The sequence below is a fragment of the Helianthus annuus genome, chromosome 9 (genome assembly GCF_002127325.2).
Source record: "Helianthus annuus cultivar XRQ/B chromosome 9, HanXRQr2.0-SUNRISE, whole genome shotgun sequence".
Classification (NCBI taxonomy): Eukaryota; Viridiplantae; Streptophyta; class Magnoliopsida; order Asterales; family Asteraceae; genus Helianthus; species Helianthus annuus.
Genome location: NC_035441.2, coordinates 178,086,151 through 178,096,114, shown reverse-complemented (window position 1 = coordinate 178,096,114; position 9,964 = coordinate 178,086,151). Strand labels below are relative to the sequence as shown.

Genomic DNA, 9,964 nt, shown 5'->3' with positions numbered 1-9,964 from the left:
TTTTTAAATATGTATTATTTTATTATTTAGTATATAAAATTTATTTATTCAATCCGTGTAATACACGGGGTTATAACCTAGTTATTTATATATTTAAAAAACCCCGTGTATTGTACGGGTTGAATAAATCTAATTTTATATATAAATAATAATAATTTTTCTCTCCTTAAAATTACATCTTAAGTCATATTCTTGTTTTTATAAAACATATTTAAAAAATATATAATATTTTATTTAAAATAAATATATTTAAATCATTTACTGATTATGAAGAGTTAAATATATTTAAAACATAATACTGATTATAAAGAGTCATAGACAATTTAAATATGTTACCTAAATTTGAATGTAAAAGTATAAATGTAAATATTAAAATAAAATCTTTCTACGATATAATAAAAATATAATGTAACCTATTCCTATATCTAAGGAAATATATTATAAAAATAATAATTTAACATTAATAGTATATTTTCTAAATAAGTTTTTAATTTGTATTATATCTCTACGTATATCTCATAATTATATATATTAAATAGTATATCTCTACGTATATCTCATAAATAATTATTTAATTTTAAATAATTATTTAATTTTAATAGGCTAAAAAATAGATGGCTCCAATGAGTGACATGTGTCCTCAAAGTGGTTTCTTTTATTATATAGTATAGATTTATAAAATTATTAATATATTATTAATATAAATATAATTTAGGCGGAAAAATCTCATGGAGATTACTCCATAGAATGCCACGTGTCCATCATATGGTTTCTTTTATTATATAGTATAGATATAGATATAGATATCATGCTTGAAAAATATTGTACATTATGCATTACGAACTTATGTGTTAAAGAAGTATATAATTTTCCGAGTTTAGAGAGGGAATATATGCAATTCCCTCTATTTTCAAAACGCCCTCTTAAAATATACATATTCCATCAAATAAGAAAAGGAAATTGAATGCAAATACAAGGAAGTAATGAATGATCGGTTGTGGTACAAAAGATGTGTCAAAGATGTCTCTCTATACATTCATTCATATATACAAAGGCGTGCATGCATAAATGATTTGAATTAGGTGCAAGTTTGTCTAAGCTCGAGCTCAGCTTATTAAATTTAATACAAGAGTTGATTATATGGTTGGTCCTTGACACCTTGTGGTCTCTCTATACATTCATTCATATATACATAGGTGTGCATAAATGATTTGAATTAGGTTCAAGTTTGTCTAAACTCGAGCTTAGCTTATTCAATTTAATACAAGAGTTGATTATACGGTTGGTCCTTGACTCCTTGTGGTTTGTAGAAAGTAATAAGGTTGTATACTAAGAGTTTAAAGTAACAATTTGAGGTTTTAACTTTTGATTTTGTAATATTTTAAAATACTAAGGCTAAACCTAGTTAACAACTAATTTAGAACTAAGAGTATTTTCATCATTTCACATCTTAGTACCCAAATTGTTACTTTTTAGAAGGACCTTGATATTCACACACGCTTGGTTTATTTTCACACCCCCTATGCGTTGCGCTATAGCCAAAGCGCAACATATAGGTACGGCTGACAGACAAAGAGAAACACCGCCAGTCTCTATTCGTTGACTTCATACATATATGTTGCGCTTTGGCCAAAGTGCAACATATGGAGGTGTGATGGGTGTCAAGTTGCATGCCCATCATTTTGTAAATGCACAAGTTCTTCATATTCGATAGTCAAGGTCGTCTTTGAGGGGTGCGGGGTGGGCGACGGCACGGGGCCCAAACCCTTCGGGGGCCCAAATATTTTTAATTTTGTATAGAATTTACATTGTATAAGCTAGAATATATATATATATATATATATATACTGAATCGAAAGATGGCATAAACAAGCTCTTGTCGGGGTGGTTATTGCCTTACTTAGACAACAAGGAGACACTGGTTCTAATCCTGGCGTTTCTCTGTTTTAGCTTTATTTTCTAGTTTTTTTAGCTGTATGTGACATTTAATGCCTAATTTTGTCAACTACATATTTTCTAAAACAGGGCTTCTACGAGGAGGTGTTTAAAGCTGCTTCTGAGTTTCAATCGTTTGAAGGCACCCCGGATGTGTTGTTTATGAAAAGGTTGGGTTTCATAAGGGACCGATTGAGAATCTGGAAGGTTGATATGGTTCGTAAGGTAGGGGAGGAGGTGAATGCCGCTAAGGAGGAAATTGAGGAGTTAGAAGGTGTTCTTGAACAAAGAGAATTATCGGAGGAGGAGGAGTGGGTATTGTTGGAGAACAAAAAGGTTATTCGAGAAGCGGAAGAAGCCAAAGTTATAAGGATCTTAGGCAGAGATCCCGTATCAAATGGGCTAAGGAAGGTGATGAAAATTCGAAGTTTTTCCATACCATGATTAATAACAGGAAAGCTTGTAACGCCATCCATGGCCTGGTGGTGAATGGTAGCTGGGTTTCTAAACCATCTTTAGTGAAAAAGGAGATTTTCAGGTTTTTCAGAGATAAGTTTGTGGAGGATTGTGTTAGTCGTCCCCATTTGGTTTGTCATCGGTTGAACCAGATTCCCACTGGAACGGCTGCCAACTTGGAGGTAGGTTTTCAAAAGAGAAGATTAAGGCCACGGTTTTCGATTGTGGTAAAGACCGTGCTCCCGGGCCCGACGGGTTTAATTTTAGATTTTTTACGCATTTCTGGATATGTTTGAGAATGACTTTTACAACATTTTGGACAGTTTTTTTGACACTGGTAAGTTAAGCAATGGGTGCGGTTCGGCTTTTATCGCCCTTATTCCAAAGACTAGGGACCCTCTTGGTTTGAATAATTATCGCCCGATTAGTCTGGTCGGTATGATAAACAAAGTTGTCTCTAAAGTTTTAGCTAATAGGCAAAAGCCGGTTCTTAATGAGGTAATTTCCAATACTCAATCAGCTTTCCTCAAAGGCAGATTTATTTTAGATGGGCCGCTTATCATCAACGAGTTATTGTCATGGTCGTCGAGAAAAAACAAGAAAGAGGTTTTCTTTCTTAAAGTTGATTTTGAGAAAGCCTATGATAACGTGAACTGGGGATTTATTTTGGATATTCTGGAGCAGATGGGTTTTGGTTCGAAGTGGCGCGGTTGGATTTATGGCATTTTGGCTTCGGCTAGGGCGTCCGTTTTAGTGAACGGATCCCCCACTTTTGAGTTTGGGTGTAGGAAAGGAATGAGACAAGGGGATCCCTTATCTCCATTCCTTTTTGTGGTGGTTATGGAGGCGCTTTCTTGTTTATTCAATAAGGCTTGTGAGGTTAATGTGTTTCAGGGCATTAGACTCCCCGATAACGATGTCTGTGTTTCTCACTTATTATACGCTGACGACGCTATGATTATGGGGAATGGGACAAAGATAATATCGCGAATGTTATTAGGATCCTGCGGTGTTTTCATGTTTGTTCGGGCCTCAAAATTAATCTTAGTAAGTCTAGTATCTTCGGCATTGGAGTTAATAGCGATGTGGTTGAGGAGATGGCGAATTGGATTGGTTGTAAGATTGATTCAATCCCGTTCAAATATCTAGGGCTGACGGTGGGAGCCAATATGAATCGCTTAAACAATTGGAGGCCGGTTTATGACATTTTCGAGAAAAGACTTTCTCTTTGGAAGGCCGCTCTATTATCCATAGGAGGGAGAGTCATATTAATTCGGTCGGTGCTCGAGAGTCTTCCTACATATTTTATGTCTTTGTATAAAGCTCCAGTTAAAGTTGTCAAAGACTTGGAAAGTATCGTTAAAAGGTTTTTATGGGGAGGCTCGTCAGAACATAGGAAGACCCATTGGGTGTCGTGGGATAGGGTGTCTTTACCGAAGAAAGCAGGTGGTTTGGGGCTGTGTAAATTGAGGAATGTCAATCTGGCTCTTCTTAGTAAGTGGGGATGGAGGTTTAAGACTGATTCAGAGATGTTATGGGTCAAAGTCGTCAAAGCTATTCATTCGGGTAGGTCGGGTTGGGCATTTCTTCCTTGCAATAAATCTGTCAGGGGAGTCTGGAGTAACATTTGCAACGTTATTAACAAGACAGTAATTGATAGTAAACCTATTCGGAGTTTTTTTGAGGAGTGGTGGGTTCGGGTACGGATATTTGTTTCTCGTTGCACCCTTGGTTAGGCGAGACCCCATTGAAAGATCTCTTTCCCTGTCTGTTTCGACTCGAGATGTTTAAAGACTGTTCGGTGGGAGATCGGTTGGAAGGAGGCGGTTCATGGCTGTGGAGATACGAGTCGGTCTTGGTCGAGGAGCTTCAGGAAATGGCTAATATGTTGGCTTTATTATCTTCGGTTACTCTCGGTGAAGGCAGAGACAAATGGAGGTGGCTGGGTGATTCCGCGGGGCAGTTTTCGGTGAGGTCAGTCAAAGATTTACTCATTCAGGGCAGTAGCGACCCGGAGTGTTTCGTGATTGATTGGTGCAAATGGGTTCCGTTGAAGTGTAATATTTTTATTTGGAGGATAGAGATAAACCGTATCCCAACGTATGATGCTTTATTTTCAAGGGGTATTGTCCATCAAGTTGGGGCCTGCCCTCTTTGTGGCGATGAAGACGAATCTGTTAGCCATCTATTAATCTCTTGTCGAATCGCGTCCATTCTACGGTAGAAGGTTAGTAGTTGGTGTCGAATTCCGAAATTTTTCGCATTTTCTATTAAAGATCTGTTGGAATTGCACAACTTTAGTATATTAAGGTCGGCGAGAAGAAGATTTTGCAAGGGATTATTATAATCGCGTGTTGGTGCATTTGGTTGGCCAGGAACAAAGTGGTTTTTTCGGGGTCCCGGGTTAGTGTGGAGAATATTTTTAGCGATTTAAGATCTACGGGTTTCTTTTGGCTTAACATAGGTCTTCTTTTCACTCCATTACGTGGATCGATTGGTGTAAATTTGTATTTATGCAGGTTAGATGTTTTTGGGTCTGGCTCGGTCTTCGAGTTCGACTGTTTGTGAATGAAGTTTAATTTTCAAAAAAAAAATAATAATAATAACTATTTAAATTACTTTTACATAAATTTTAGTGACTAAATAATTATGAGTTTATAATACATGAAAATTTGCGAATAGGGTCATTTTTTTTATTTTCGAAGACGGCCCTGTCAATATCAATTTGTTCTCCATTTCTTCAGGTTCTTTATGAGAAATTTACATGTGGACAAAAAAAAGTCTTCGTTAAATATAGCAAGTTTATCATGATATTTGCAATTTGTTCTCCAACCAATATGTTCGATTAAATGTAAGTTGTAATCTATGAAAAAGTTTCATGATGCTCTAGGAGCTTTTAATACTTTATATGAGACAATAGAGTACAAAGTAGATTTGATTATCATTGGGAGTTTAGATGTTATGTTACATATGGAATACTTGGTGTTGGTTTCAATATTATCGTTATATAAGCATACATAACGTATGTTTTAAGGACGAAGACATAACCCGTCGTTTGATGAAAATTATACTTTTTTAAAGACAAGAGTATCACCTCTCACTTGATGAGAATTGTGCTTTAGGGCAGTTTGCACGACTTTTTCACAAGTTTGCACAACGTTTAGGGTCGAGGTTTTTTTTGGAGTGTTTGTAATTTTTTCGAATATTTCTTTCGTAACATATTGTATCAGTGGCGAAGCTTGACCCGAATGACGGGGGGGTCGAAAATGTATATACCCAAAAATTTCTATAGAACCGGGGGGTCAAAAACGTATATACCCAAAATTTTCTATACGAAAACCACATATATAACACTACTGAGCGAAAAGTTCGGGGGGTCGGGCGCCCCTCCCCGCCCCTTATATCCTTCGCCCCTATATTGTACGATGTTTTAATTAAACATGTTTATGTAATTTAATAAAAAAATAAAGTTTTTTTTATAGATTGTTAACATAACTAGGTTAGTAACCCGTGTATTACACGGATTGAACAACAAAAATGATAAAATTAATAAAATTGTAACGCAAGTTGAATGGTCATAGCAATAACAAACATAAATTCAAAAGGATCGTACTAATAACAAACATAAACTAAAAGTATTAAATTTTGGGAATGTAAAACAAAATTATGAGATTAGATACAACTCAAAATTGGCATAAATAAAAACTTCTATTAAAAAACCAATAAGATAAAAAAGTAAAGGTAACACCTATAACTTACAAATCTCGAAAAACTTCTTTGTATACAACATTTGTTGTTTTGTTTGTAACTTTACCATCTTTATCTAAAATTAATAACCTTAACCCTTCTCTACTTTTGACTCTGGATAACGCAACATACAATTGACCATGTGTGAAAACTGGTTGTCTCAGAAACAAACCAACCTTTGACAGTGACTGCCCTTGACTCTTATTTATTGTCATTGCAAAACATACAGCAAGCGGAAATTGTCTTCTTCGAAATTTGAACGGAATTCTTTTGTCTGAAGGTGTCAAACTCATTCTTGGAATATAAATACGATGGCCAATGTTACTTCCAGATATGATTCGAGCTTCTATAACACGATTACCCAATGACAACACCTGCAGTCTAGTTCCATTACATAAACCACTTTTCTGATCAATATTTCTTAGCAGCATAACAGGAATCCCGACTTTTAGTACTAATTTATGATTTGGCAAACCTGAGAGTTTAAGTCCATTAAGAACATCGGGTGAATATAAACGTTCATCAAAGTTATCGTGAACATGATCTGACTGACAGATACTATCTGAACTTAGGTATTCCTTTTCATCACCGGGAAAAATCGCTAACAAACGATCATTAATTTGCTGAACGACTTCATTCTTCGGTGCAAGTATTGCTCTTTCCTGAAAGAAGTTTGGATCGTTGAAATTTTCAAGAATACGTGGATAAACAAAATCAATTAGATTGCCTATAGGATCAAATGAATCGGCAATGAGCAGGTCCTCAGGTATATCGATAGTAGCCTCACCATCATTCGCACCACCAACATTTCCTTCTCCTACATCCAAAAGCCATTTTGCAAATATCTTTGTTTGTTCCATAGCGGATGGTTCACTTCTAACACTTAACCTCAAGTTTTTTGTTAGTCTAAGAACTTTGCATCTTGCCCAAAGGTACGAGGAACTTAGAGACGCATTGACGATGTCTTGTCTACTTCCATTAGGAATAACAGGGAGAATCTGTCTGAAATCTCCACCAAAAACTATTACTTTTCCTCCAAATGGCAATTCCGAGTTGTTAGAGCTACCACATGTCAATATATCTCTCAAAGTTCTATCCAAAGCTTCAAAGACATGCTTATGAACCATTGGTGCTTCGTCCCATATAATCAGTGTTGTTTGCCTTAATAATCGGGCAACACCGCCATTTGGATTTATATAACAAATAGAATCCTCATTAAGATTTATAGGAATTAGAAATCGTGAGTGTGCCGTCCTACCTCCGGTCAATAACAACGATGCAATCCCACTTGAAGCAACATTTAAAACAATTTGACCTTTTGATCGTATGCCAGCAGAAAATGTCCTCCAAAGGAAGGTTTTACCGGTTCCACCATAACCGTAAACAAAAAACACACCTCCTGCGTTATGTTGAACCGATGTCATGATATCGTCATAAATGCAACGTTGTTCGTTTGTTAATGCAAGATAAAGATCATGAAACTCATTTTGTAGATTCTGTCTGTCATAACCTAGCTCCTCGGTAATCAAACGATTATTTGAAGAAGACACAGATTCATAATCAGGGTACGGCATCATCGTAAACTTTCGTAGACTGGAATTATTACGAAGTAAAATATTTTCAATCTCTGACAAAGTTAGGTTCCAAAGTTGATCATCAGTAAGTGGCAGTGCTGAATAATAAGAAAAATATAACATAATATAAATAATGAGGAGCACTATTAAAATTTAAGGTAACTTAATAGATAAAAAAAATTATACCTGGAGTGCCTGGTCTATGCCGTTTGTGTTGAATGCCATCGGACAAAATTTTCCAGGTTTTTTCCCAAACAAAATCCAGTCTAGATAAACTATTAGACATTAGCATGGTCGCAAATAAAGACCGTAGATAATAACCAGAACCTGTCTCATTTGCTTCCTCAATGGCTTCGATATACTCCATGTCATCATCTAAAAGTCCTAGTGCATAACATGCATCTCTAAAAGAAGGATATATATGCCCATTTACCGTACGAATTTCTTCAAAAGATCTTGGACCTTTGACTTTGTTTAAAAGAATTCTTAAAAAATATGCTTCACCGAGAGCAGGAGACACCGCATGAATTCTACCAATCGACTCACATTTTTGCCTGGGTTCCCAACAACGCTCTTTTAGTTTCCACACGTACTTCGTTGGGAATTCAACATAATTAAGTTTTCGTGCTTCTTCATCACCTTCGTTACGCTTCATCCAAGATAAGAACATCGAAGAATTTACAGAAGGCTTGTTGAGGACATCATCAAGATCATCGTCCCCACCATATACAACTGGTTGCTGCCCAGTAAGATGGAAAGGAAGCCTTACTACAGAAGGTTTCCTATAGTGAACCTCATATGCAAATATACGCCATGATGCTTCACATGCAGATAGATATCTACAATCATAATATTCGTTAATTTCATCAACTGCATCATCATCTTGTTGTTCGTCATTGTTACTTTGTACAACTGCAACTGCAACTGTAGCCCTATCCGGACCTTTGTTGATGTATTTGAACAAATATTTTATCGATCCAGCCTGATTGCACCACTCAACATTGATGTGTGCCTGATATCTTTTCAAAAGAACTTTGTTATATGGAACAACACTTCTATTATCTAACTTCACACGTGACTTTTCAACAAAGAATCCATTGTTTCGTCTCCTATACAGTGGAAAACCATCTCGGTCAATAGAAGTTTCATCAACGAACTTCTTAGGAAATTTTTTTGAACACTTATTGTCAACCATGCATGGGCATTTCATATTTTCAGCACCACAAGGACCATGGATCATGAACTCCTTCACAAGTAAATACAATTCAAGATCCTCATTTTTATCTGGAATCTCTGCTGAAATAATTGGATCAATATATTCAACTGTAGGAAGCTTATGATCGGCGTGCATAAATAAGCATATATGAGCGTGTGGCAGTCCACGTTTTTGAAACTCCACTGTATAAACAACTACATTTGTTCATTAAGAAAATATGTATTAGGATTATTTTGAAGAAAAATATATATAATATGTATAAAATGGTACATGAGATTTATGAGAACCATGATGGATCTAAAGATGTTACAATTGTAATAGTAAAAGTAACATACCTGCTGCAACTTTGCCGAATAATTCATTATCTTTTAAGTCTTTGATTAATGCGTCAAGCTTGATTTTGAAACATGCCACCAACCAGTTATAAATTCTTTTGGAAAGGCATCTTTCGGTTATCTACCTTAGTTTTCTGCCATCTATCCAAGTGACTAACATTTATAGTTATATCATTTATATTTTATATCAATATAATATATAATATGAACTCCTAAAATTACGTAAAGAATTTTTTTTTGAACGTAAAATTACGTAAAGAATAGATGTGAATAATGGTGCCAACAATAATGTACCTTATTTTTAGGAATTGATTTTATGAATGTTGAGATAATAATTAGATTATTAAATAAAAAAATGTGAAAATCTAGAAAATTTTCCCTCCAAAATTGTGGATTGTCAAGGGTGCCAGGTGGCAACCCAAGATCTTTATTTATTAGAATAGGATAGATAAATGATATAGAACCAATGTAACAATAAAATCAGTTAGAATTTATAAAACAATAGCATAATAAGTCAAATCTACAACTTTTCAAACAAACATCTACAACTTTTTAAAAAATGTATATTTAAAAAAAAAAAAAAAAAACTAAAACCTATAACTTTTCAAACAACACAACCAAATAAACCCAAACAAAACACATTCCTGTGAGTTGCGCTTTGGCAAAAACGCATTATATAGGTACGACCGACAGACAAAGAC

The 9,964-nt window shown here is 35.2% G+C and overlaps 2 protein-coding genes across 2 annotated transcripts; one reads left to right on the top strand and one right to left on the bottom strand.

Moving 5' to 3' along the window:
* Positions 1-4,174: 4,174 nt before the first annotated feature.
* LOC118481847 lies at positions 4,175-4,615 on the top strand. The gene has a single exon (XM_035977151.1). The coding sequence runs from the start codon at positions 4,175-4,177 to the stop codon at positions 4,613-4,615; it is 441 nt and encodes a 146-aa protein (XP_035833044.1).
* A 1,531-nt stretch (positions 4,616-6,146) lies between these two features.
* LOC110876850 lies at positions 6,147-9,063 on the bottom strand. Its single transcript, XM_022125009.2, has 2 exons — positions 7,899-9,063; positions 6,147-7,810 (listed from the first exon to the last, which is right to left on the bottom strand). The coding sequence occupies exons 1-2, from the start codon at positions 9,061-9,063 to the stop codon at positions 6,147-6,149; spliced, it is 2,829 nt and encodes a 942-aa protein (XP_021980701.1).
* Positions 9,064-9,964: the final 901 nt, after the last annotated feature.